The sequence below is a fragment of the Rhinocladiella mackenziei genome, assembly GCF_000835555.1.
Source record: "Rhinocladiella mackenziei CBS 650.93 unplaced genomic scaffold supercont1.3, whole genome shotgun sequence".
Lineage (NCBI taxonomy): Eukaryota > Fungi > Ascomycota > Eurotiomycetes > Chaetothyriales > Herpotrichiellaceae > Rhinocladiella > Rhinocladiella mackenziei.
Genome location: NW_013550602.1, coordinates 685,574 through 712,712, shown reverse-complemented (window position 1 = coordinate 712,712; position 27,139 = coordinate 685,574). Strand labels below are relative to the sequence as shown.

General features: G+C 50.1%; 10 protein-coding genes and 1 non-coding gene across 11 annotated transcripts; 6 read left to right on the top strand and 5 right to left on the bottom strand.

Moving 5' to 3' along the window:
* Window positions 1-1,092: 1,092 nt before the first annotated feature.
* Window positions 1,093-1,608, top strand: Z518_03810 (uncharacterized protein; the record flags this gene model as incomplete). Its single annotated transcript, XM_013417519.1, has 1 exon — window positions 1,093-1,608. The coding sequence occupies one exon, from the start codon at window positions 1,093-1,095 to the stop codon at window positions 1,606-1,608; it is 516 nt and encodes a 171-aa protein (XP_013272973.1).
* A 328-nt stretch (window positions 1,609-1,936) lies between these two features.
* Window positions 1,937-3,411, bottom strand: Z518_03809 (uncharacterized protein; the record flags this gene model as incomplete). Its single annotated transcript, XM_013417518.1, has 3 exons — window positions 1,937-2,174; window positions 2,580-3,117; window positions 3,183-3,411. The coding sequence occupies 3 exons, from the start codon at window positions 3,409-3,411 to the stop codon at window positions 1,937-1,939; spliced, it is 1,005 nt and encodes a 334-aa protein (XP_013272972.1).
* A 1,740-nt stretch (window positions 3,412-5,151) lies between these two features.
* Z518_03808 (uncharacterized protein) lies at window positions 5,152-7,209 on the bottom strand (the record flags this gene model as incomplete). Its single annotated transcript, XM_013417517.1, has 1 exon — window positions 5,152-7,209. One exon carries the CDS (start codon window positions 7,207-7,209, stop codon window positions 5,152-5,154), a length of 2,058 nt encoding a protein of 685 aa, XP_013272971.1.
* Window positions 7,210-7,474: 265 nt separating this feature from the next.
* On the top strand, window positions 7,475-8,041 carry Z518_03807 (uncharacterized protein; the record flags this gene model as incomplete). Its single annotated transcript, XM_013417516.1, has 1 exon — window positions 7,475-8,041. The coding sequence occupies one exon, from the start codon at window positions 7,475-7,477 to the stop codon at window positions 8,039-8,041; it is 567 nt and encodes a 188-aa protein (XP_013272970.1).
* A 990-nt stretch (window positions 8,042-9,031) lies between these two features.
* Z518_03806 (uncharacterized protein) lies at window positions 9,032-10,693 on the bottom strand (the record flags this gene model as incomplete). The annotated part of the gene is made up of 1 exon (XM_013417515.1): window positions 9,032-10,693. One exon carries the CDS (start codon window positions 10,691-10,693, stop codon window positions 9,032-9,034), a length of 1,662 nt encoding a protein of 553 aa, XP_013272969.1.
* A 3,542-nt stretch (window positions 10,694-14,235) lies between these two features.
* Window positions 14,236-14,637, top strand: Z518_03805 (uncharacterized protein; the record flags this gene model as incomplete). Its single annotated transcript, XM_013417514.1, has 1 exon — window positions 14,236-14,637. The coding sequence occupies one exon, from the start codon at window positions 14,236-14,238 to the stop codon at window positions 14,635-14,637; it is 402 nt and encodes a 133-aa protein (XP_013272968.1).
* A 4,857-nt stretch (window positions 14,638-19,494) lies between these two features.
* Window positions 19,495-20,415, top strand: Z518_03804 (uncharacterized protein; the record flags this gene model as incomplete). The annotated part of the gene is made up of 2 exons (XM_013417513.1): window positions 19,495-19,622; window positions 19,707-20,415. The coding sequence occupies 2 exons, from the start codon at window positions 19,495-19,497 to the stop codon at window positions 20,413-20,415; spliced, it is 837 nt and encodes a 278-aa protein (XP_013272967.1).
* Window positions 20,416-22,568: 2,153 nt separating this feature from the next.
* Z518_03803 (uncharacterized protein) lies at window positions 22,569-24,045 on the bottom strand (the record flags this gene model as incomplete). The annotated part of the gene is made up of 2 exons (XM_013417512.1): window positions 22,569-23,638; window positions 23,703-24,045. 2 exons carry the CDS (start codon window positions 24,043-24,045, stop codon window positions 22,569-22,571), a joined length of 1,413 nt encoding a protein of 470 aa, XP_013272966.1.
* Window positions 24,046-24,410: 365 nt separating this feature from the next.
* Window positions 24,411-24,554, top strand: Z518_03802. The gene has a single exon. It is a non-coding gene; the product is annotated as a tRNA-Ser (tRNA).
* Window positions 24,555-24,891: 337 nt separating this feature from the next.
* Window positions 24,892-25,629, top strand: Z518_03801 (uncharacterized protein; the record flags this gene model as incomplete). Its single annotated transcript, XM_013417511.1, has 1 exon — window positions 24,892-25,629. The coding sequence occupies one exon, from the start codon at window positions 24,892-24,894 to the stop codon at window positions 25,627-25,629; it is 738 nt and encodes a 245-aa protein (XP_013272965.1).
* A 92-nt stretch (window positions 25,630-25,721) lies between these two features.
* On the bottom strand, window positions 25,722-26,789 carry Z518_03800 (uncharacterized protein; the record flags this gene model as incomplete). Its single annotated transcript, XM_013417510.1, has 1 exon — window positions 25,722-26,789. One exon carries the CDS (start codon window positions 26,787-26,789, stop codon window positions 25,722-25,724), a length of 1,068 nt encoding a protein of 355 aa, XP_013272964.1.
* Window positions 26,790-27,139: the final 350 nt, after the last annotated feature.

Genomic DNA, 27,139 nt, shown 5'->3' with positions numbered 1-27,139 from the left:
ACACCCTAAAGGCTCCTTTCACCCGATTTAGCCCGTTGGCGGCTCGTCCTCTCCACAGATCCACCTCATCGAGCGGCCTATTTATGTCCTCAAGTTCTCCCTATATCTGATCTTCTTCAGATGTATCGAACCGTCACTCGCAAGAATTTCTGGCAGAGCCGAAGGCCCAGATTCCCTCTTCATCCCTCTTCGCTGTCTTCTTCCTGCCCATTGAGATCCCTCACAATTTCCACGTCGCTGTCAAATTTTGATTCAGCATCGGCCTCATCCCCATCTCCCAATTGCCGCCGCTCCAAGAACAATTCGACGCCAATACCGAGACCGAAGTTGAAATCAGAATCACGAAGAATTCGTTTCGAAACAAAAAATAGGGGACTCAAGGCCTTGAAATTTACCAAAATGTCGTCTGCGAAGAGGATCGGTACGTTTGCGTCATTGGCAATTCGCTTGCCACTCCCGTTTCATGGTCATTTTTTCCTTATACATCTCCTGCTCGACGAATTCCTTGGCCAAGAGGGTGGAAGTGATACTTCTCCGTCACAGATGTGAATCAGAATCTTCATCGTGGAGGACACGTCTTTATTGGAATTTGCGGGTTGGGATTTCAATCAGACACAGACAGTTTGCTAACATGATCCTATTTTCGAGTGAAATACAGCCAATCCAGTATTATTGTATGTTTGGTCCCTACTCCCGAACGAAAAATCCTCGGGCTCAGATACAATGGGTATGTCGCCACTGCGCTAACACGCCTGCGCTGTGGTATAGTATCTGCGATATCCAGGAGAAATTCCGCCCCGCGATCTGGGAATTCCCAAAAGTGTATGTTCTCCTCTGGTTGAGGCTCTTTCGCCTCGATCTTCCACTCTCCAGTGTTCGCCATGAACATCAACTTCCGTTTCCTGCGAATAAAATGGGCGCGAGCCGAAACGTACCTTCTTCGATCAATTAGTTCTCTCCTAACTTCTACCTGATCCAGAATCGCAACCGGTGAAAAATTGGTGAAAGCAGGTACGGTTTTCCAGCATTGGTTCAATCCGCCTTCAAATCACCCTATTTTCACACCCTCTCACCCAACCGCTCTGAGACTACATGTGTACTTTGATACTTACATCTCCAGCAAAAATCCTCAACATCCCCATCTACGTAACGACCCAAAATGCCGCACGCCTGGGCTCCACCGTATCAGAACTCACCGCCATACTCCCCAAGGACTCCTCCGCGCCCGTCGAAGTTGACAAGACTGCCTTCTCCATGATGGTTCCCAAGCTCGAGTCTCAACTGCCAAAGCATGACTCTACCCCTCTGAGTGTCTTCATTGTCGGCATCGAAACGCACATCTGCGTCACGCAGACGGCTCTCGATCTCCTCGCGCTCGGGCATAGAGTTTACATCATCCAGGACGGTGTGTCGAGTTGCAATGCGGGGGAACGGCCAGTGGCACTCGCGCGGTTGGCACGAGAAGGCTGCACGGTCATCACGAGCGAGAGTCTACTGTTTGAACTTGTCGCTGATGCAAACGATGCGAATTTCAAACCCATCTCCACATTGGTAAAGGAGACGAAGGATCAGACGAAGGCGGCAGTCGAGACGTTTTGTAAGTTGTAAAAACGTGAAAGGCCTGGACAGGACAGGACAGGACAATAAAATGGATAGAGAACCAAAAATTCAAAAATTCAAGAGATCATCAATGGTCCTGGCCCTGATTGAGTGCGTTTTCCATTCTGGGGTCCAACCCTCCACCCCTCCTCCTTTCTCCGTCGACTCAGCTCGAACACGTTCAACAGCGGCGCGTTTCTCCCGTCCTCCACAACCGCCGCGCCGTCCTCCCTTACAACGAGGCTTGGTTGCTGGACTGAACATGGGAGACGAATGTCGCCGCACCCTGTTATATTCACATAGTCTGCGGATGCAAGATCAATAAGAACTCGTCTTGCTAACTGGGACTGGCCTCTGAATCATCCTTGACGTCTCCATGTTCGGATGAAAAGGAAGAGTTCATCAATGGATGGGCGAGCGTGGGTTGGAAGTTCCATTGATCCTTCTTCTCCGACATGTGTGTTTTGGTCCTTGGATTCCGGCCGATGAAGGACTCTTTGCTCCCTTTGTCTTGAGTGGTGTAGAGCGCCATTTGCTGTTTCAGAGGAGGGAAGACAAAATCCAAAGCGGAGTCGCTGATAAAAATAAGTATGCAAGGCCAGAGACTCAAGAGACCGAAGAAAGGGAATGCTGGGTTATGCCGATATTCAAACGAGCGCTTCAACCAACCTGGAATCACGTTGGTAAGATTATGATCCCTGGGCCGAAACTCATTGGAACAAATGATTCATATTGCGTCAATAGTGCTGCGTCGCGCTCATGAAGGGTTAACGAGGCCTGTTCGATTGTACAAATGGATCAGATCCAGCATGGAAAATTATTGAATATTTTTGACTCTTCAAGCGAAAGAGCGAATTGTGTGCTCCTAGCGATACAGAATGAATGAGACAGCAACCGGAACAACAATGATAGCAATGACCACTACGACACTATTTCATATTGGATCAGCAAAAGATTGAACAGAAATAAAGGTGACTTACTTTCTGCTACACATTCGGGCAAACCATGATTGGCCACTCTGCTTCGATTCGGGCTGGCCCTTAACAGCATCCGCACTAGGAGATCCTGTCTGGGGAAATGACGAAGCTGCAATATTATTCTCTTGGACTGAATACGGTGGTGGCGCAATATCTGGAATGGGGTGGTCCTCCCTCATCGCATCAAGACTTCCAACCACCTTCTCTGATCCCTCATCCCTCCTCTTTGGGTCGTTCTCCATGGATGGGAGTTTGTCAATACGTGCTTGACTCGGAGCCACAGGCTTTTCTTCGACCACGACGAAATTAGGTTGAACGATATCCTCTGCCTCCCTGTCGGGGTCTGGAGCCTCTTCAGCAGTGTGCAAGGACGTCGCCGGATCCTTCACGGTTTGTCTTTCCAGAGTTCTGTTCGACTTGGGCGTATCAGCCGTACTGATGGCAGGTATGGGAGTTTTCGATGTGGGATGCGGAGGAGGAAGTCTTGTGTCTTCAGGCTTGACAGTAAGAACATTATTGACATTTCCTGAATCATCGCTCGCTAATGAATAGTTAGTTTGAATTGGCTGTCACAGTTCGAATCAAGTAAAAGGGTGGAGATCAAACCTGTGGGTTTCGATTCATCAAACACCCACCAATCACCCGGGCCCAATCGAAATTTGTATTGGTATTCGCCGGGATCGATGTCCACAGTATAGGAAAAGACTTTGGCATAAGTTCCATCCTCATTGGTCTCGCAGCTCATCTCAACAGGGACCCAGTTCGTAAATGTCCCTGCAACAAAAACGGGAGGCTGGACACCATCTTTGCTGAAGGTGATCACTGTCGAAGCCATCTTTGCGGATCTGAGAGGGGTTCCTTTGTTTGAGGTTTGCAGGCTCGTTGAAGGGTCGGACAAAGACTCAGAATCAGTCGACAATATTCATCGAGGCAGAAGAAGTGCTGCACAAGTTGAGGACGACACTTGCAGGAGTCTGTAATCTTCCATGATCAGTACAGCCTTTCAGAACCGAAAATTGAGCCCAGGTCAACGACACAGAGTTTCTTCAAGTACATCAGTGAGTGAGAAAGAGACGGAGAAAGAGATTTGCAGCCGGGAGGTGCAGGGTTGGTCTGAGGGCGCCTGGCAAAACTGAAAAATGGGTATGAAATATGCCCTTGGAAGTGCCTCCCTGTTGTGACTCCTCTTTCAATTTCCTTGCGCATCTCATTGGTTTTCTTCTCCTTTGCTGGAATCATGTTCGCTAGAGATGTCCCAACACGATCACAGCGTCCAAAACGAACACCCGATCCGCCGATACACTGTTCTAGGTTGTCGGGAAAGGCTTCTGAAGTGGGTTCTCACGCGCAATAGAAGGTTTCCCCTTTATTTCCAGCCGGTTCCCATTTTGTCTGAGTAGAGATCTTATTCTCCAGAGAGATGGGGTTGAAACTCGGTACAATCAATGACTTTTCTTACCTCAATGACCGTCAATTTTCAAGGTCTGAAACATGAGTGTCAGCACATGCTCAGAGATTTCGGAAGGGCAGCGTTCATGGTCCAACCTAGAGAGCCTGCAAAAAGGTGGCTGAACTTATCTTTCTCAAGGTAAAGGCCAGAGAGGTTCGGGGATCAAAGCCGGGTTTATGAATAATGAAACACTGTTAGTTCAGGTCAACTCGATAGAGATTTTCCAATATCATGGCTAGAGCCCCTCCCGGAAGCAATAGCAAAAGAGAGGACAAAGCTGGGGATCGGAATCGGGCAACCTTGTCACACCACAAAGCAAAAAGTTTCCGGGGCTTATGTATCCAGGTAAATTCGCCAATGCCGAGTGGAGCAAGGAAGTCCATGCTTCGCTGGAATGCCCATACCCCTCAGCTTTGGAACCAGTATGCACAGCGCCCGCAATTTCCAAGGTCTGAAAGCATAAGATTTGGGATCCCGCGGAAAGGCTGACATGTGCCCATTGGTGGGATGTCAAGCACATGCGATAGGAACAATTCGTCCGGACCTCTTGTCGGGAGCACTAGCATGTCAACTCCCACACGGGCGAACCGTTGGCGAATTCGGCACCGCCATACCAAGCCACATGTGGCGTTGAGTTGTAAAAGCACTGGGAAGTACTCAGATCTTTTCATCCTCAAGTATGTTGGTCTTAGAGGAGTATGGATGCATCTTTTTCTACCCAGCTGGGTTCAATAGGCCGCCATGTCAGGAACATTTATGGAAAAGTGTGCGTGGCGAGTGGGTAAACGAGACGGTTTTCCATCAGACCTGACGGAAGAGAAGTATAAGAAATTGAAGTCAATGATGTGATGAGAAACATCGTGAGCCAGAAGAGATCTTATATGTAACATGTAGATAACTCAAAGATTAATAAAATAATCTATTGTTCGACGATGGGAGGGGAAGGCATGTGGAATTTGAGCATTGAGACAATGAAGATGAATTGGTGACAGTATACTGAATGGAAAGGACCGGCGAAATTCTACATCATCCGTACATCAAACATGAGCCGAATTTATCGAACATGGTTGGATATTCGTTAAGATTTCATAAATTGTCGTTGCTGTCATTGCCCGATCCAAGGCCTCATCTAATCAACCCAGCAATCATCTTATCAATGGTCACCACCTGTTCTCTGACCTTGGGACAGAAATGCTTCCTTAGCAATTCCCCTTCCCAGACCCCGCTCCCTGTAGCCAGCACATTCGTCCCTTCCACACTCTCGCTCTCCCCTTTAAACACCCCATCGCCTTTCCTCTCGTCGCTATACCACAACGCTTCGATCTTGCGGCTGTGCTTGTCCACAACCCTGGCCAGAAGGCTCAGCACTGCCAGAGCAGATTTCTCGGGCAACTGCAAGGAGACGGTCAGGAGGCGTTTGTAAAATGAGGCGGCCGTCAGTGTCGGCGGGGGTTGCGAGGGAGTGAGGATGATGGACGTTAGAACGCGGGTTAGGAGAAGGATGGGTGTCGAGACGTTGATTCTATTGGTGGCGCTCTGAGACGAGTTCGACGAGCGCGGATCAGGTAAACGAAGCGATTTCGGTCCGAGTTCGATGTCTGCGTCCAAAGACAAAGGATATAGAGAGCGGTAGGTATGCGAGGTGAAGAACGAGAGGTCTAGACGCAAACTTGACGCTGCTTTGGAAACGTCCTGGCCCGACAAGAGCGTGAATGCTGTTTGTGTGGATAGGAGGCTTTCACGGGTCCGATTCCGGATTCCTTCTCCATCGACCAGATCAGAAGATGTCGTCGCTTCGTTCTCGATATCCAAGTCCCGCTTAACTGCCACATCAGCTTGGTTAATAATATCCTTGAGCGCCTCGAGAATGTCACCGAAGAAATCCTGGTTGATGAGATGTGCATATTTGGCCAGTCCCTCAAGCACAGCACCCATCAGGTGTGGTATTCTTGCTCTCAAGATGCGGAAGTACGCGATAAATACCACCTTAAGGGTCTCGGATTGTATCTTTTCTCGCTCTTCGTGGTTGACCAAGGCATCAGCCTCTCGCATATCCTTTTCCACGGCTTTTCTCTGTTTGGCAAGTTTGCGCTCCTTCTTTGATCGATGCCCCAATTTCTCCTTCTTTACTTTCCGGCCGTGTAGCTTGGAAGTGTCCTCCAATTTATCTGATTTTGCGGTGGAACTCGCTGCCGTCAACTCAGAGAGAAGTCGTAGTTGGAAGAAGGTGTTGAGGACTTCCTCCCGGACATGATAATCTCTGGCCTTCATCATCTTTGTGAGGAGTCCGACGGCCTCGAGAGATGGTGCGCCGTCGTCATCCTCAGCGAAGAACTTCTCCAGAGTTTCAATGCATTTCAAAAAATCGGGCGTTGCTTCCCTACTGGCCAGCTCATGTACCAAGACATTCAACAGGTCGCTTCGGCAGTTGAAATGTGGAACGGAGAGAAGAAGGGTGCAGACACAACTGATGACGACGCTTCGCAAGGATAGAGTCTCTTGGTCTCCTTTCTTCCCTTGTGCTAAAATGCTCAACTGCTTGACATACCTCTGATAGCCAGTGAGAAGGGCCTGCTCGTACTGTCTTGTTCTTCTGACGTCCTTTGATACTTTTGTGCCTAGCTCCTCGTCCTTGTAAGACCGTATTCGATAGCCGGGGATTACATCTTTGTAGATGGCCGCTTGAGCAGCCAGAACCAGTTTCTGCACGGCAATGGGCGACTCCTGTCCACCCACTTGGGCCAATTTCTTGAAAGAACCTGTATGCTCTTCCGGATCCTCGTTCAGCAAGCCTGCAAGTCTGGCAATCTCTTCTTTTGCCGCGAGAATTTGTTGTTTCAGTGGAATCTGGACAACAGGTTCATTTTCCGTTGGAGGAGTGTCATTCGATTCATCCGCCTCATCTTCTAAGCCAGATCCCAAGAAGCTGTCGGACTCATCCTCAAAATTGGGCTCCTTTTCTTCTGCTTGTTGTACCTGTTGTATCCTCCCTTCGACAGTTTTGATGGGTAATCTGGTGGACTCTTTAGACTTCTTATTTCTGGACCGTTGTTCATATTCCTGCTCGAGGTCCCAGTCCGCCGCTCGAACAAATAGGTCAGACGACTTGATGGTTTCGGAAGGAATGCTGTCGTCGATTGGAGGTGTCAGCCGCCTTCGTTTCGCAGGACGGCCATGAGGCATTTCGACACAGGCTATATACTCATTCAAAGCACATGTGCAATACTGAAGAGTGGCTGATAGAGATACATTTCAAGCCCGGACATGGACAAAATTTTCTTGCACGGAATCAGCGACCAATGCCAAGCCTGAGAACTGTTCTCCAACTCCGGGTCGCGGGGCATCCCCGACTTTAATTTTTAATTTTTATTTCTCGAGACATCCCTCAAGGCGCAACAACCGTCAATACGGCGTCCATGTCCAGAATTCCCCGAGGAAGTTGGTGAGAATGAGGCCACTTACCGACGTCGAGACCCAAACTCTCTTCACCAAGCTCGCCAACTACACTGGCCGCTCGTTAACTCAACTGATTGCGCCCGGCGACTCCTCCACGGACGACGACGACCGCCATGTCTTTCGCCTGCACGAGTCGCGAGTCTACTACGTGCGCCTTTCCCTCGCAAACCTTGCGACCTCCATAGCGCGAGACAACCTCCTCTCTCTCGGCACGTGCATGGGCAAGTTCACCAAGACCGGAAAGTTCAGACTGCACATCACCGCCCTAGACGTGATAGCACCACACGCCCGCTACAAGCTATGGATCAAGCCGAACGGCGAGATGCCGTTTCTATATGGGGGGAACATCGTCAAGGCACACGTGGGCCGGTGGAGTGAGGACTGCCCCGAACACTCAGGTGTGGTGATTCTCGCGATGGACGACACGCCGCTTGGATTCGGCGTTACCGCCAGGTCGACGGCGGAAGCGAGGAAATTGGAACCAACATCGATCGTGGCGTTTAGGCAGGGAGACGTGGGAGAATATCTGAGAGAGGAAGATAGCTTATTCACGACTTGAAGAAGACATATCAACATCCTCCATGGTTTACTTTCATATCTGCGAAGCAAGAATCGGCCGACGACCCACAAAGCCCAGTGGACGTGGAAATTGTCTCATTTCAAGTGAGGCCGGAACTAGGATCAAAGCCGTGGCGGTCTTGTAGCTCTATTTCCGAATAGCAGAATTTGAGGCGGATCAATGGCCAAGTCATCACGACGACAGCAACGCCTTTGGACTTCCCGTCGAGGTCTGCCATCCTTACGGGATTCAGCCGAATCAGACTACAATCGTCCCCGTCATTCTTCTCGCTAGGAATTGAGCCACCTTCAACTCACATACCGCTAGCCCGCGATCCCTTCCGACAAACGACAACTACTACCACACTGATCAAAAAGGCGTCTCCTTCAATGTCTAAGCAACAATCATGGAAACCCACCCATCCTCCGATCGACACAAAGCCGAAAACGACGGAGCTCCAGCAACTTCAGGAATAGACTGCTCAATCGCCATCCACGGACCACGATATGGGGGACCCTTGGTTTACGAACATAGAAATAACGGACGAAAAGGAAGTTCGCCAGAGAGGAACTTGTTTTGGAGTCATCCTAAATGGTAGTGTATGCACAGTAATATTAAGACACTGATTTCACATTGTTCAATTCTCACGGCCGTCTTTTCATCAATGCTCATGAAAGCCGAAAGGCGTGCCTGAGACAACCGAAACTTTGCAAGTCGTAAATTGATCATCATCACGGATATGCTGCCCGATCTTTCAATGGGTACCTCCAATCCAGTATTACCCCTTTTCCATGGTCATGCGTTCGAGTAAATCCCCAGTCCCACATACCCGATCCGAATGATCGCCATGTCCTTCAGATGAGACCTCGGAGGATTATGCATCATGAAGAACAAGACCAAATACTGTTCACATTGATATGAGTGGTCATCATCGTATTTGTCGTCTCTTTGGTGAAAAAGGGAAGTTTTGGCAGTCCATCACGTATTCCATCAATACACTCCGCTTTTGCCAGTGACGGCACGGAAAGCTAGAGTCTCAATTCGACTGGCATACAGGTCCATTGAATGAGCCAGTGGGTCTCCAAAAATAACTCGTCGTAATTGTTCGTCCTTAACAATAGAAGCCGTCACATCAGGCTCCTTGCCCCTGTCCGGCACACGCAAGACGACCAAACGACCAGCATTTGAGAGTGTCGCAGGCGGAACTTCCCACCATAGCTTCCGGGTTGGAAGTTTGGGTGGTTTGGATTTCGGAGGATTCGGTTTCTTTATGGGATTCAACGAGAGGTCAAGTTTTGACATCGAAGCTCCCAGCATAGTGAGTGGGGATGCTGTAGGTCTCTCGGGCGCCAATGAAGGCATCGGGCTCGAGAGTAAATCGACAAGACTCCTGACATATGCCTTCTCTGCCCGAACGACCGGATCGCCTTCGTTGATGAAGGAGTGGAAGAGACATTTACGTAATCTTCCATCAGCCGTCTCGGGTTTCTGTAACGGCAAAAGGCTGATGGGAGGAGAGCCGAACGTCACACAGTGTACTCTCTTAAAGCACCCTGTAAGAATGTTGAGCTCGGACTGTACAGTCTCCGCGAGCATGTGAGCATACAGAAGGCTTGCCACAGCTCCGCCAGCGCTATGCCCAGTGATGAGGAGGGAACAGGCCGTTCGACCTGGATTCTCTTCCAAAAGGTGCCTGAGTCTTGCCGCAATAGGCTTGACCATGGCTTTGGCCACCTTCAGGAACCCTGAGTGACAGAGGTTTCCTTGATCGTCCAAAAATCCAGCTGGTGTGACCGGTTCAGTGTTCAGATTGACGGCCCAATCGCGTATGCTGAACATGCTCGTCCCTCGGATGGCGAAAACTACTGTCTTCTTGTCGTCACATGGAATAGACTTGATCACCATTGCTTTTGCTCCTGACCGACCATCGGCAGAGACGAAATCCTTGCGTTCCGAGGCTGATTGAGGGGAGTAATATGCACTGGCCGAGTATTGAGCCGCCAAACAGAGAAGAGGATAGGTTGGTATGTATACCCTGAGTGGTGGCAAAGAAACGGGTAACCGAGAATTCATGTATCGATCGACCTTCGCGAAGACATTGACCTGCTTCTCTTGTCCACATCTCTTCGGCTTGGGTCGAGCCTTCTCATTCCCAGTGACTGATCTGGTTCCGTCTCGATTCGCTGAATATGATTCAGGATAATCTGGAGAAGGCGACTCTGGGATTGTGATCTCAAGCTCCCGGGTAGAACCAGGAAACGCCTCTTCGTCAATCAAGGATATCACGTCGCCAAACTTGTCCCCAATCTGAGTGCGCCAGTCCACTCTGCTGGCCGGTTCTGGCGGCCGTTGAGGATACATCAGGTGCGGTTCAGTGTGTGACCAGGTCAATTGAGGCTGTAGGGGTTCTGGTCTGTAATCATTCTGCATAGTCCGAGTCGGTGGGAGGGAAACGGTCGAAGCCATGTATGAGTGCCAGGGCCAGCCATTGTACGGATCAGCCTGCGGGGTCGATTGAGCCGGCTGTGGTTGGTAAACTGTGGTCGAGGTGTTGATGGCGCAAGGGGGAGGGTTTGAGGGATAGACAGGAGGGAAAGAAGCTGGAGACTCTGCAAACTTGCGCCGCTTGCGTGCGTCGCTGAAGAATGGCATTGTGGTTTAATGGTGGAGTGAAAGTTTGAGGGGTGGTGCTTTATTCAACATCGCCGGGAAACTGTTGAGTTGATCAAGTGCTGATTTGGATCTCTGTCTGTTCTCTTGTGCTATTCTCATTATCACTCACTACGCTGCGTGATTCCGGGAAGCTGGAACTTTACAAAGGCTCACCCATCCTTTATCCCTTCTTGTCGCCTTGTTGCTCGAAGTCCGATCCGGATGTTCGGCCGCCCGCGTATGCGCCTGCGCCACCGTCAGGGCCCAATGAAAGGGCGGAGCGACCACCTTGCAAGGTCACCCTCCGAACATTTGACACCCACTCGACACTTTGAATATTTTGATAGAGCACAATACCACAGCTCTTGTCTTACATTCAAGTAAGAAAAGGGTGACTTGTGAGGACACATCAGGGGAAGCTTTTCGACTCACAGCGCAGGAGATCTCTATCGAAACGTGGCCGGTTGAGGGATCGGCCAGTCGACTTTGGTGAGCAGTGTTCCGCATACAGTCCTTCCGAATATTACCTTCATGGATTCTATCCAGACACAAGAAGAGATTCCCGGTCGCATTTATAGTAACAGGAATCGTCCTTTACGTCTTAAGTAGATAGTACCAGCGGTGCTCCTCCCTGACGTACGGACAAGACCTCGTTCGACGAGTTTTGGGGGGCCAATGGCCATCGCCTACCAAGGGGCTTTGCTTAATGGAGTGTCAGCTAGCGCGATGAGGCTGATCTCCCAGCCTCGTTTTCAAATTCTTTCATCATGCAATTATCTGAGATCTTCCTAACTGATCACGGTACTCTCCCGCCCAAGATATATGTCTCGTCATCTGGCGCACCAATTGGAAATGCTAATTTAGGGAAGTGCCTCTAGAACAATGGCCGGTATTGGGGAAGCCATTGCCCGTCGTCGGCATTGCTCAATTCGGCTTCTCTCTTGCCCGGACCCTGAATAATTTCGTTGGAGATTACAAAGATGTTCGCAAGACTCCCACTCGAAAGTCCGCAGAGATCGATAGCACTTCTCTTGTGTTAGAGCGGCTGGGCAACCTTGCACAGAGCCGCAGATTGTACAGAGACAAAGGTATCCTGGTAGCCGCTACTTTAGCTGGTCGTTACAATGAAGCCATCAGCAATATCAGGACCATGCCTTAAAAGCACGGGAAGCGCTCGATCAGAATACGGTCAAGGTGGACGAGACTGAGCTGTCGAGTTTGAGAATTTCCAGTCCGCGTTTGTAAAGCCTCGAATGGAGATTTCCCACCGCGTCGAGGATCTACATACGAATACGTCTCTCGCCCATTAGATCAGGCTCCACTGGTCGTCTTGCGCGACACTGATCTGCACGACAGACGTAGAGAGAAGTCACGAGAAATGTCTGAAGACCGGTACGAGGTCATCCGAAGGAGAAGAGAAAGGTCCGATAAAGAGGAAGCGAGGAGACTCGAGCGAGAGGTGGAAGAGGATTATCGCCCGAGATCTGAGTCCAGAAGAGAAGCATCAAGATACCGAGAAGAATTCGAAGTTGTCAGCCGCCCTCGACGATGTGGATCCCACTCATCATCGGATTCTTTCGAGGGTTTTCGTTTCTCTCGCACTCCAAGATCTTATGGCTCAGGTGTTCCAGAACCGGACCCTGTGCCACGGAACGACGAGGATGCCAGGGCATGGCAACTCGCCACATACACTGGAGAGCCTTCCTCTATTATAGGGGACGCCCCGAACCCAAGACTGATGGCTACACCAAGGTAAGTGTGATAGGATTCCACACTCGAGCGGATCAGAGAAAGTTCCGGAGTGCGTACATATATGGAAGATGATGAGAACGAACACAGGAATGATCAACAGGCGAGACCAGTACCATCTATGAGGTGCCACAGGAAATCGAGATTGAGTGAGTGTGATGGAAGAAGGTGGCAGGCGAGATAAGTTCATGACACTACGCGAGAATTGAACCATTGCTCATTGCATTACTAGACAGATTGGACTCTGCTTAGTGATATTGATGACATCCATGATGATAGCCAGTCTCTTAAAGACAACGTGGATGTGGAGAGGATGCAGAAATAGACGAGGAGCCTGCCACGTCCACATTGGATGATACGATATCTTGTTGTTCTATGATTTTTGAAAGTAATGTCTACTTGGCAGGTTGTACAGCAACAACGACGGTCTCGCTCTAGATCGTGTTGACTGATAGGATAGATCGCAAGATTCTGCAACTGCTGAGGAAGTTGTGGCTTCTGGGAATGAGAATCCGATACCTCATTCGTGACCACTTCTCGTACCATCATTAATTCACCTGGCAAATTTGGTCGAGTACTTGCTTCGATAGTGTCTTGGTCTGGAATCGACAAAGGAGCAGTGGCAGGATCTGAAGCCAGGTTTGGAGGATCGGCTATGTGAGCTGATGCGTCAGGTTGAGACGGTTCTTGAGACTTCTATATTCTCCATGCGCACATTATCGCCTGTAATCCCGTTGGTGGATGGCAAGAGCTCTTCGTTTCGGCCTTCCGCCACATCAGTGAGCTGCTGAGCACCTTCGGAGCGTCATCGTTATCCTCAACCACTATGTCTTCGGGCAAGATCCCGCTAGCTTTGTTGGAGTCTACTTCTGCAGCTGGAATTGGTGCGTCAATAATTGAACCATCGGGATCTCCGCTGTGACAGTGCTTCCGTTTGTCTCATGAGAGTCTTGTGGGTGGAGAAGGTGCTGCTTTCAAGTGCTCCGGAAGCATTATGTTGGTATTTGGAGAGATGTCATGCTGAGAGATTGCGGGTTGGTCCTCATCGTGAGAGGCAGCTCGGCGTCTGCGTTTAATGGTTCTTGTGGTTGTTTAGGGGCAGGAACCACGATCATCGGTTCGCTTTGAAATCAACTTTCCATAGACTTCGGCTCATCGGCTTACGCTCGTTCTCGTGTTGCCTCCGTAGGCTCATGACTCTTCATAGCATTCCCGACCTGGTTGGGAGTTTTAAAGGCTGCGTCGCTTGTAGCTGGCCTTCTAGCGGTTGACTGGTTGCACATGCAATGGCGGTGATGAAGTCTTTGAAGTCGATTCATGACTCTTTTGAGCGGATCATCTCGTGGAATTAGGAGTTCTCCTGTGATTTTGCTGCTACCATAGCCGCACCCCCTCGAGTCCCTCCGCGTTATGCTGTAAGTCACAGATCAACGTTCTTGGGGGATGTAGGCACGTATGTATAGGACTTACCCACTCTGGATGTTGGAGACGTCCGATATGGAAGTCGTTTGTAAAAATGAGTGATGCGGCAAGTGGGCCGAATAGTCTTCCCATTGGTATTTCAACGACAAACTTGGCAGTTGAGGACGAGCCTCAATCCTTCATTTCTTCTCATCAAAAGCACGCAATCTTAATCATTTTACCTCAAATCCGTTGAGTGCACTTGGCTTGGAGTAAGTGCTCGTGAGATACTTAAGAAGGCTGGTCACCTTTGGAAGGCTTTCGCAACCAGGTGGACCTCCAGGCAGTTTAACCTTACATTTTGTCAATCCACCAGAGGATACACGGCGAATATGGGTTCCGTCGCCAAAGTTAGTTCGCTTGATCATTTAGTCCTAACGGTCAAAGATCTGGATGCCACGGTCAAGTTTTATCAAGACGTCTTGGGAATGCAGTTCTCATCGTTTGCTGCTGCCAATGATCCTAGCATCGTACGACACGCACTCAACTTTGGGACACAAAAGATCAATTTGCACGTCAGTGGCAAAGAATTCGAGCCGAAGGCACAGTATGTGCAACCAGGGAGCGCGGATTTGTGCTTTCTCATGGAAGATAACGTGGATGACGTACTGAGCCGATGCCAGGAGAGGGGAATCACGGTTCTTGAAGGCGGACAAGTGGTAGGGAGGACGGGGGCCCAAGGCAAATTGCGAAGCCTCTATGTTCGCGATCCGGATGGGAACTTAATTGAGTAAGGACAATCGCCCTTGAATTTGACGATCCCTTTCGACCGAGTAAGCTAACTATTCCCCCTGCCGGGGAACAGATTGTCCAACTTGGCTTAGATGACCCCGAGTCTGTGATCTCAACTAACAGGTTAGGTGATCCGCTGCCAGCTTTGAACTTTGAGTGGGAGAAGCCAACTTCCATACGAGGTTCTTAGAGCTGCGCTGATCCACGTTCATGATATCTCTGCGCGTTAAGGTTTGGTTTAGATTTTTGTCTTGTGATCTCTCGAACACTTGTGGATGACCTTGCGATTGAATAATTTCTGTCCTTGTCTAAAGATGCTCGGACAAAGCCAAACGGAGGAGAAAGGGTCAGTCGTGGTCAAATTTGATAGGCGAAAGTCTATCGAGGCAAGGGTTTTGTTACGTGTACGAGCACTGTCGAGGGTGATGTCTAACAACGAGGTGCTGCATTGAGGATGTGATGGGAATAGCGGAGGAGCAGTGGGCGCGGGTGATGTTGCTGCAAGCAGCATAAACTTTCGGTGTTGCAGAGTCAGGATTAGACTGGGGTTTGTCTCTGCACGTTTTTGGGTGGCGGGTGACGCTGAGCTGACCAGGTGGGGACCTAGCTTGCACCGCCATCTTTTCAAGTCAAGATGTTTTGGGAGCAGCGTCCGTTCTCCACCACAAGGAAGCCATCGACAAAGCGAGAACCAAAAAACCTTGATTTATACTGGCTCTCGAGTGAACAGGACACGAGAATGCACGTAACCAGAATGGAGAGTGGAGATCCTACCACTGCAAATGGAACTCGGTATGAAGTCGCAGCCGGAAAACATGAGCAACGATCTCTGAGTTAGATCGGGGTCTCGCTGGCTCGCTGTCTTGTAGAACCTATGGCAATGTCGAAGGAAACGAAAAGCAAGAGTCGGTCAAAGCATCCGAAGGCTTCATGAAATATCAAGCAAAAGCAAGCCAGGGAAGGAAAAAGGGAGGGGGGGAATTATCAGGGCAGCAGACCTGCAGCAGATACATACGGAACCGCCGACAATGTGCAATTGCCTTCATAAGGAAATGGGAAAGGGTTTGTTCGTTGGTCGAATTTGACGTCAATGTTGACATGCGGGAGCTATACGAAGGGGGTAGTCATCGAAAAAGACCCTAGGCACTTGGGAAGAACCCGAGGACTAACAGATGGCAGAAGAGTGCTCTCGTTCTATTCATGACCATTGCAGGGGTCTAGAGCCTGGCTATCGTGAATCAAAAGGCAAAGGCTGGGAGATGGGCGGGTTGGATGTCTGTGTTGTGCAGATGGCGAGCAAGTCGTTTTGAGGATCGAATGATGACTTGATTGGGACGTGGCTGGCCACGTCGTCGCCAAAAGTTTTCCATTATCCAAGTCGGCGCTTTTGGCGGTGATACGCCAGCTTGAAGACTCGGCCGGTCATCACCTGGTCGTCGTTCTCGAGACGCCCGTTAAGGCCAAGACACAGGTGACAAGTCTCTGATCAACCCTCCGTGGAGTAGTTTTTAGTGTCAAGCACAAAAGGGATGATCTGCCTCTTTATCACAGACGGGGTGTTTCCGGCAATATCGTACTTAGCTAGTGAGCTTTCCCTTCGGTGACATCCTGATGCATCTCTGGCCAGGGGATCTCTTTTCAGCCTATTTGGTGTGTTGGTCCATCCATTCCACGGCGGCTTGACTTGTGTTCTTATAGCGTCTCCTTGCCCGAAGTTCGGAACCGATAACCGAGATCAAGACCTCCGAGGTCCCTCGTTAAGATAGCCTACCACCCTTTACAGTCTCCATGGTTGGGGGCCCCATAGCTGACAGCTCTCTGTACGCTTAATGATCGACCGGACTAGCATCTACCCCGTATTCCTCAGATGGGCGTCCCCCTCAATCACCCTAACGAGTCATAGGTACTGTGAGCCCTCAATGCGCCGGAGCTTTCTATCCCGGCACGTAAGTGTCTGTGCCCCGTGCTCTCCTGCACTGTAAGAATATGCCCAGCCTGGTTTGTCATCGGGCACCCGGATTGCCGCCTGCGGTAACTTCCCCGGAACTCCACCTCTTTCTTCCTCCTGACTGGAGTTGTTCTCCATGCCCGAAGGTGAATTTTGGAGCAGAAATTAGGGAACGTTCTCAAGCGCCAGAAGGTGGAGATAATACTGAGAGGAACCCGGGCAGGAGACTCTCTCATTGCCGGACTCCATGCAGCCTGATGAGTCTTGAATACCTCATCCGCATTGACGATGATCTGGTAGTAGATGCCATGTCGATCGGTTCCTGCAGATAGGGATGAAGGGCCTTGGACGGGGAGCATAGACAATAGTACACCGTTCGCAACGGGCCAGTTTGCCCCTGAGTACGTGTGTTCGAGTCTTTGTCTATCCAGGTATGTCAGCGTGTCTTGCCACCTCGGGAGGCTTTGTCCGAGGAGCGGTTCATTTACAGGTCAAGTCACGAGTTCTTGCAAGCATGCTCAGAAGAGGCAATTGACATAATCCCAGGGGCTTGGTGAGGCCGAACCCTGCCATCTGCCGACTTGCATTTCCGTGGACGATCCCCCACTGCGAAGTCACATCCCATTTACAAGATACTCACCATCCTGTTGGGTGTCGGGATAATGGTACAAAGTTAAAGCACGTTCTACAGCAAACATTCAATACAAGTCGTTCCGCTCTGACAACTGCCTGAAAGCTGGATGAAGCTACATGCAGAGTTCCATCCCGTTGATTGTTCTCCTCGTCCATCCAATCACCAAGAGTTCCAGGAAGTTTGGGCTAGCTCTGCAGCGGCCTTAGATGCAGAGGTTCTCGACTTGGATGGAGTGCCTGCTTCAGCTCTCCGCTTCTGCGTTCCCCCAAATGAGCCATCGAGATCTCAGGCTGTCAACTCACCAACCTCTTCTGATCTGCAGCTCGCAGCTTGTGGACATCCCTTGATCTTGTCTCTTTCTGTCTTTTCTTCGAGCGCAGAATATGCCTCCAATTTCCCAGCTTGATGTGGATGTGAATGTGGAAGAGGGTGTGGTGAGTTACCGAAGGAGATGGAGCAAGTTGAAGATCGCCTTGACTGGCTCCAGACATGACCATGTAACTAATGCATTGATGGATGGATAGTGGTTGACATCTGCCAGGTGGCCCCGACGACTCATCGCCGGCCTCCGCCAATCCCGTAGCCTCCACCTTTTTTTATGCCTCGTCATCCACATCGCTCACTTTGTCCTGTGCTTCTCATCTTGCATCTTTTAAAGCCGTCAACCGCCACAGTCGCTAACACGCTTGTTACGCAACAGGCCGAAAATGTCGTTCTACACTCTGGGTTCTTCCGTGTAGCGAGCCATGGTTTGGTTTTTCTCGCTTGTTCGCTTAAACTTTCAAAACTCTGATCCCCATCGAGCGCACCGCGTATCCGCGTGTCCCTTTTCGACCAAACACAATGCGACTTCCCGAACGCCCCTTCCGCTGTTAGATCTTCAAATTTCTGAGAAAGTCGGACACAGATTAACCTGGATTTCTGGTCCCGGCACTGTAATGATCTTCCCCGTCACAAGGGTCCCGCTTTTTAGCGATCCAACTCCTGTATCAACATCGATTTATGTTCAAAGACGATCGGATTGACAGCACTCCCCAATTCCATCCAGCCGCCTCTGAGCTCGAACGCAGCCCTGATGCTCTTCCATATCCAGTGTCCCTCATTACTTTTGAGTTTCGACGCCTCCTTCCCCCCTTGAGCCCAACTACTCCCTGACTACAGAGGCGCAAAAACCTTCCATCGCCTGCGTGGGCCGCTAAATCTGCGACAGGGCAGAACCGTTTGCTCTCAGCTTCAGTGGGTCGCAGATTGGGATCGTCTCGTACACAGTCAAACTCACACATCACAATCAAGCGACTTGCAAGTTCCAACCGGCTCATCCTCCCACCGTCCCGAATCTCGGTGATCGCTGCTCTTCAACACGCTACTGTGGTGTCTTGTGTCAGCGCTCTCTCCGTGTTCCAGCGGAGCACGTTGCTCGCTCACCTGCCACCACTCACGAATCTCGATTTCCCCGGCCTAACGCTCAGTCACCCAGACCATCGCTCCAAGTTACCGGTGTCCGGAATCCAGGTCGGCGGCGCCTTCTCCTGTTGCCAGATTGCGCCAACTCATCCTAGGTGAATACCGCCAGTGGTGCCAAGCAGCGACCCTTAAGAGGCCCACCACCCCCTTCCCAAGGAAAAGCCCGGATCCGTGGCTGAACATTAGTACTTCAAGTCGTTCATGTGGACTGGCACCTTCGTCGTCCAGCTACAATTGGTCTTTTCAGACCATCATGACTACCGTTGTGGATTTTCCGTCTTCTACTAACTCGACATTCGGTCCCTCACACTGTCTTCCGTTTCCCTTGACATCTAATGCCTCGCTTCAACAGGCGATGCGACCCGGACACTTCCCTCTTCATACACCGGTGACCACCGCCAGTGAGGTCCATCGAAATCCTCCTACATCCATGTTAACTTCAGCTGGTTCATATCATCCCTTGCCCTCGTGGCCAACATCGTCAGTCCCTCCTCTACCGTCAACTCCTCCGGATCCTCGCCCGCCACCAAAGTATTATCCTGTGAACCAGTCGAACCTTTCTCCTCTATCTCAACCTTTCACGCACAAATACTCAGCAGTGCAGCCTGTAGAGGCTACGAATACTGGGCTAGGGAGGTATTGTGGAATGTAATTCTAACTAGTTCTCGACGACTGATGCGTTCCAGACCACACCACGGTGCTCATGCTCGGGGGCTACCTTTCGAGGGACATCATAATCTACCAACATACTCACCATCCTTTCATCAATACTCGGTTCCCGATGCGCGTGGTCCTCCTGCGACCTTTGTATCCATGGGAGCCCCGTTGGAAGCTCAGGAAACCTTGGCGAAGATGCCTAATCCAAACAGCCGTCGATGCCGCTTGCATATCAGACAGCAACCTAGAGCTGCACGGGCAGGGCCCGATGGGAAGGACAGAAGGTATTCTCTTTTTTTTTTTTTTCTTTTTTTCTGTTTTGGGTTTTTTGGAGATGATCGAGGTTTCCCTATCTAATCAGTTTCAAGAGCCATTGATCCACCACCAATTCTACAGCTATTAATGAACGATTTCGATCCTGATTCTCCAGATGATGTGGCCGAAATACAGAGTCAATTCTGGATTGTTCACTGCAGACTGGTGGCAGGGCACGCTCCGGACGTGGACGTGAGTACCGTGCATCACACGACTGAGGATGGGAAGAAAGAAGTGCAACGGCTACTTCTGGGTACCTGGGTGGCCAGCCCGACCACAACCCAAGACGATCCCGATCCTCAGACGATGCCCTCTCACCCACAGACGAGACCACCGACAGACCCTCCTCCGAGTCCAACAACGAGATTTTTGCCCAATCCGGCAGAGCAGGGTCCAGGCAAAGCAGCAAGGCATCCATATCAGATTCCAGGCTGCTTTTTCATCTTCGCCGACATATCGGTCCGCAGAGCTGGCGAATACCGTTTACATTTCACGCTCATGAAGATGGACGAAACGTTTCTCGAGAAGGGTTCACTTCTACCCTGCATTCATCAAGTGACAAGCGAGGTGTTCCGAGTGGTCAACGCAAAAGACTTTGATCAAGTCCAACCTAGCACTAACTTGGTGAAAGGACTACTGGATCGTGGGGCTGGATTCCCTCTGAAATTGAAGAAGGGCACAAGAGAGGGAGGGAGACGCAGAAGGCAACAATCTGGAGAGAACAGTGATGATGACTCAAGATCTGAGGATAACGAGTATTGATTGACGACGGCTGAATTGAAAAACCATGAACCGGACAGTGATCGCAATGTGCAGGATCAAATAGGAGCCCCATTCCTTTCTGGGAATCAGCAGTGCGAAGTTGACCCCACTCTGCTAGTTGGACTTTCCAGCATACCACACAAAAGTCGGAGAGACTACGTTTTCAATGTACTTGGGACTCGAGGTCGACTCTGTTTTCCCACCGGTTGGCCCGCATTGGTCCCGATCATCAAATTTCTGTTTGTGGAGCTCACCGTATATGCACGCCAAAACAACCCCCCCCGGGGCCCGCCGCGCGGGGAACCGAGCGCCAAAATGTCCGCAGCCAACCAACCTGTTACTTCAATAAGACAAAGCAAAGCCTAGAATTGGCTATCAACGCGCTACATCGCCGGTGTGAATTGACATGAAGCATCCAATATTTGATTACGTATTTTGGAGGGGTGATATGGGGGCTGCCAAACCAGCACCTGTCTCGACTCAAATCAACAACCAACACACCACACAACAGGCCAAAGTGGGAGCGCGAGCTTAAGGATCACTTCAAAGGCAGGTAGGTAAGAGCGTCAAGGTACACGAAGGTAGACTAATAACAGTTGTGCCCAAAATATGTCTGTTGCTGTCTCTGTTGTTGTTGCGTCTCTGTTATTGTTGCTCCTTTTTCCTGTGCCTCCCTCCGAAAGAGAGCCATCTGTCCAACGTTTGCACTGTTTGCTTACTCTGTCACGTGACTGCTTGGCATAGGCCTGCCTCACCCCACCACAGTATGCTTTGGGACGGAAGATTGAACTGGGATCCCGTTTAAACATGCTCTCATACTCGAAACGACATTAGTGGTATTGTTTTGCAGTTGCTTCGTGTTACAGATATCTCTAAATGGTAATTTATGCTTCCGTAGTGTTCCCATCTCGGAGAATGGTAGTGAGTCTCAAACGGGGCAAGGCGGGCGATCGGGCGATCGGGCGACAGGGTATGACAGGGAGAAGTTCAAAGGAGAAACTGGTAGAGCAAGTCCCGGATGGAATCTGGGTCCTCGCCTTGTAAGCGAGACTGGGCCTGATGGGGTCTCTTGCTGTGGAATCGTGGAACCGAGGGACTGGGGAGACAGAGACACTCAGGAAATCAGAACAAACGGTGGAACCAAATATAAGTCCAAGGATGGATGCACGATAACTTTCCGAGGCTCTGCAGGTACAGACGTCGTGCCAATTTTACATTGAGAGCCTGGTGGTTGGGGTGGGGGGTTTGCTGGGTCGATTGCGGTCTAGGTCCACATCGTCATAGCCTTGTGAAAAGGTGTGTCGAAGACTAGCCTAATCTATGAACGATCATGGCCGTCTTAAGAGGTACATCCCTTGGCGTCTTGGCCAGGATCACGGCCTCAACCGGATCTTTGGGTCGGTCCGGTACAATCACCACATATCACTTACGATATATTCTATCGACTATACGTATTTCCCACCAAGCAGTAGTGTTGGTATCAAAATAGCTCTTCGACAGTACTTGCCTCGAACGCAAGGCCAATGCCCCGAGGGCGAGACGGACGTTGACAACCTGACACGAACCTCGTGCCAAGGAAATTGAAGTACGTGCGAAGATCGGGGTGTGACAGTCCTCATGATTCAAGATGATTTACAAGCCAACTCCTCTTCCTGGGCTAGAACATTCAAAATATGATTCTTCATGAGTCAGGTATGGTCAAGACGTAACTATTAACCCGCACATCAAATGCATGGTTCAAGGTTGTGAGCGACGATGTTCAGAAACCTTGCACCACCATGTGGGTTTGACGGAGAAAGAGCAGGGGAGAGCATGGTATGAGAAGTTTATGCTAATACTCAAGCTGGGCGGAATAGATGGCAAAACCTGTGTCATCTAGAGCCGAAACCCCAAAGGTGGAACTTCATAGACGGAACCGTAGGAATGAGAACAGCCCCCGCTCTGGCAAGCTACCATCCACCACAGCACGTACACGGCCTCGATTAGTTTCGTGTTGAATACTTCCGTTCACGGTCGGCGGGGGAACCGGAATTCGCATGTTCCGTCGTTCCAATGGCCGCGATATTGGAGATGGATGGCAGATATCATAAAACGGTTAAAGAGGCACTTTTGGCACGAAAGAGTTGCAGCGTTCTCCGGCATGGATTCATCTTTCATCTCGTTGCATGCTGCTGATCTTCACGGGCTGGTTCAAGAAAATCCTTGGCTTTAGTAAGCAGAAGACTCTTGTCGTACCAGTGTTGATAAAATCCATCCACATAGGCGATCATTTCACCTCTTGGGTCGAGGTAAGTATCGTCAAGGTTCTCTTTGGCAATAGCGAGCCACGAGTGACCCTCATCCGCATGGCCATTTTCAGAGAGCAAGTGCGCCAGCCCTACATATCTCATCGTCATATCTCTCGTATTGTCGGTTGACAAAGCTGCGCTGAGTGCTAGCCATTCGATTCCGATCCAACTCTTGTTCTCTTTCGTTGCCGATTGCGGCTTGACGGCCGGATACCATCCGTCTTTCCTCAAAAAATACATTGCAAGCTCGAAGCAGGATTTGCCGCTGCCCGCCATTGCTGCCTGGGTCGCTAGCGTGACCCATTGTTGAGAATATTTCTGGACCTCGTCTTTTTGACCAAGTATCAACTCGGCAGCTTGCGGGTCGTTCCATTTGGAAACGCCTTCACGAAGAGCCATGTCGAGATCCTCTTGCACGGAATCAGAGATGGGACCATCTCCGAGATGGTAAAGGTAGTGGTCTGCAGCACGAAACAGAACTCGCCAGGGAGGCAGGATACTCTGCAGCAAGGGGGTCATCTTCTCTGTGTGCACACCAGGTTCAACCATGTTGTACAATTCTTTGGCCATAAGATAGTTTTCGCGTGCGACCGCCTTGGTCTGTGACATTTGCACCATGTGCCACAGGTAAACTGTCAATGCGCGATAATCATCAACTTTAGCGAACGCCTTTTCTTTGACGAGTTCAAAGGTAGGTTTGGACAGGGAATCTCTGAAGTGTATTTCCGTCATAGCAGCGTCCATGACCGCCACGGTTTCTCCAGCTTCCAAAGCGGCCTGCAACGAATAGAGTCCCATGAAACCGTATTTCTTCAAGTTCTGCGGATGAACATCGGCTCTGCCGAGGGCATGAAACAACTGGCGCATTACCATGGGATCACGCAGGAGATGAAGTTCAGCGACAGTCAGTGCCTCTTCATAGATTTGACGCCATTCTATTTGGTTATGACTATTAGTAAGTGATATTATTCATGCAGTGGACGGGGTGTTCTTTCATACTTTGGCTCGATAACGCGTTCCTGATCGCTGCGCTAGGGGAGACCTTAGTTTTATAAAGCTCGTCACGATGGCGTCTAAGTGCTTTGACCGGCATCAGAATCGACTGGAATCCCAGGCTTTGTAAAGTCCTTGCGAGCTCGCCCGTTACATAGTAATCCTCGGGCTCTGTGCTTTGAAGCGACTTCATCAGTTGTGACTGTTTTGCAGCGGTTTGATAATTAGAAGGAACAGCTGTTCGTCCCGCTCTGGGGCCGGAGGACCATGATCGGCAGTTCTTGCAGATATATGAAGTTGATGGGCGGGGTGGCTTCGTCAAGATCCGTTGGCATGGCCTGAGATCCATTCTTGGGAAAGACTATTTTCCTCTCTAGGAGGAATCCTCATCCTCCAATATCTGTAGTCTTTGACACGGAATTCGGCTTCAGACGTCCATCATTGGGGGGAGCTGCGAATTTAAAGCCAACATAACGTGTCCACTAATCTCACAACAGAGTGTGGAGCATGGGAGTAGCTCATTGAAAGATGTAGGACATTATGGCTTTTTGCGCCTATGGGTGTTCGATCCATCGTACTTTTGCCAAGAAATCGTGGGCGTGGCAGTGATGTAATAATGCACATTTATTCTTTGAATTCTCCAATTTTACTCCAAAAAAACCGCCCAGACCCTCGAAACTCTGGCCCGCCGGCACAACTTCTCAGGTTTAACATGGGTCGGTAGCTCAGTGGTCAGTTCATGATGCGAGAGACAGTCTGGAAACTATATCTGACATCTCAGAAAGGTAGAGCGAAAGATTGCAGTTCTTCTGATCAACGACAATCTTTAGGTCACGTGTTCGAACCACGTTCGGCCCTGAATGATGCCCATACTTTTTGGCTCTCTGGATATTTCTTTTCCACGCGGGGGTTTTTTTTCCCCTCTCACTTCTGGCTGCTGCATATTGGTGGGCCTCCTAGTACAGAATCCAGAATTGCCATTATCGTAACAAAATTCCACCGTAACCGCACTGTGAAGTTTATACGCTGAGATGATAGCGTTCGACCTAGATTGACCTAACATAGGGCCTCGACGTAGATGCGCTGCACTCCGACGGCAAACACCAAACTACTGTGCAAACACGGCACAACAGCAGGACAACAACACCCACAGTCGACAGCCTCTTCAGACAAGCTTTAAAACATCTTATCCAAGATGCCTGCTCCTGCCGGAACCAAACGTGTCCGTGGCGTCCAAATCTATCGGCCATTCGTCTATGGTACTGAAGCCATTCCTTTCGACCCTGAAAATCGCCCGAAAGATGCCCCGCCAGATCATACACATAAATGGAAAGTCTTCGTCCGGGGAATTAACAATGAGGATATCTCATACTGGCTGAGGAAGGTACAATTCAAGCTCCATGATACATACGCCAACAGTGTGCGAATGATCGAAAGCCCGCCGTTTGAAGTGGAAGAGACGGGCTGGGGTGAATTTGAGATTGCCATCAAGTTCTATTTTGTCCCCGAGAGTACAGAAAAGCCGCAACAAATCTGGCATGGTCTGAAGCTACATCCATATTATGGCGACATTGAACAGCAAAGGAAAGAAAGATCCATGATTTCTAGCGTATGCTACGAGGAAGTTCTGTTCAATGAGCCCGTCGAAGCATTCTATGACATATTAACGGGAGGTGCTCAAGTGGTCAGGTCTAAGGCGGGAAAGGGGGGCAAAGGCATGATTAAAGCCCCCCCAACAGCAGAAATTCCTATGAAGAGTAGTGGAGGCAATAAATTCAGCAGAGAGGAGGAAAGCAAAGAGCTTGATCGCTTGGGGGAAGCTGTGAAGACGGTCCAGAAGCTGATTGCGGAAGAAAAGGCCAAGCTCACCAAGGAAGAGGCAAGATTACAGGAATTGGAGAAAACCGAAGGAAAACCTATCAAAAAGAAATGAAGCTTCCTCTATCCGGCCATTTTCTTTGTGCAGCAGCTGACGGCTACTCTCCGTCTTGCCCCAGGGATATTGAGTGGCGACCAAAATCAACGTCACATTCTGGCCATCGCAGTGATAGAATCTTTGACAAGTTCCAGAACACTCTCTGCTGCGCCCCAACTCAATTCAAACCCTCGGCCACCAGCCCCATACCCGTGGACGATCCTCTGATTGGAACTGATTGACTCAGTCTCAATCCGATATCCGCCCTCTCGCCATGGTCTTCTGCCGACATTATCTTTGATCACCTCAAACTTGTCGACTGAGTCCACAAACTCGGGAAACATTTCAACACACTTTTGGAGCAGCTTCTGCCGTGTCTCCGGCCGGGGTCGAGTCTCCCAATCACCTATCTCCTTCGTCCCCCCGACAATGGTCCCTCCACCTCGTGGGCGTGGAACGAGAAAATTCCAACTTCCATCGCGATTTTGCCGGGTCACCGTTTTGTCGTATTGTTGTTCCACCAGAACCGTCTGACCGCGGATGATCTTCATCTTTACATCTTGATCAAAGTTCCGTCCGGAGCAGTTTACGACTACCGAAGGGCTGGCCAGGCCTCTTTTCCGAGCGAATTCGAATGCGTCCGCCGCAGCTGATAGTCTATGTTGAATGATTTGGCCTCCATTCGAGATGAAGCGGTCGAGAAGCCATCGACAATATATCTCGATATTGACGCAATAGGTCCAATACTCGCAACCCCACTTCACCCCGGGAGGGAGTTCAGATTGGTCAAGGATACGAAATTCATCCCCTGGACCAGCATAGACATCTCCTGTCATGAGTACCAGATTTTCCTCGAGCGGGTTTTCGAGATATTCGACACCCATCATGAGTCCCACACCAGCTTCGGGTGTTTCCTTTGCAAGCTTCGTCATCTTCTCTACCGTCTTGAGCGCCATCTGTCTCTCTTGCTCATACTGTCGCGACGAGCCGGGGATTGGGCGATAGTGTGCGCCGGCCCACCTGGATGCATAGTCTGCAGAAGGTGACGGGCTGGCTGGTGTCTCGGCGGCGATGATGGTGATTGAGGCTTTCGGATAGTGTGATTGCAGAAGTGTTGCGACCGAAAGGCCTGTGGCGCCTGCCCCGATGACGATGAGAGGTTCTGTGGATATAGACATCCTTAAATTGTTGTATCCCTCGGATGAGAATGAGGAGATAGATGGTCTCAATAGTACATCCAAACTGGCCTGACGTCTTGAATATCAGACGGCCGCTCTGACTATTGACTCTTTCAAACGGAATGTCTCACGAAGCCTTTCACAGTGTTTGCATGTCTTAGCTCCTTTTCTTTCGCTTAGTTATGATCATGCAGAAGTCGCCCTTTTCTTATGTTGACATATATCATATCACCGTTCTCTTCCCAGATCAACTCGATCTCTTACGCCCTGCAACATGGACGATGCCGACTACGACGAAAAGAAATACTGAGTTGAAAGGACCTTTTCGCGCCCAAAAAGCTGAAGATATG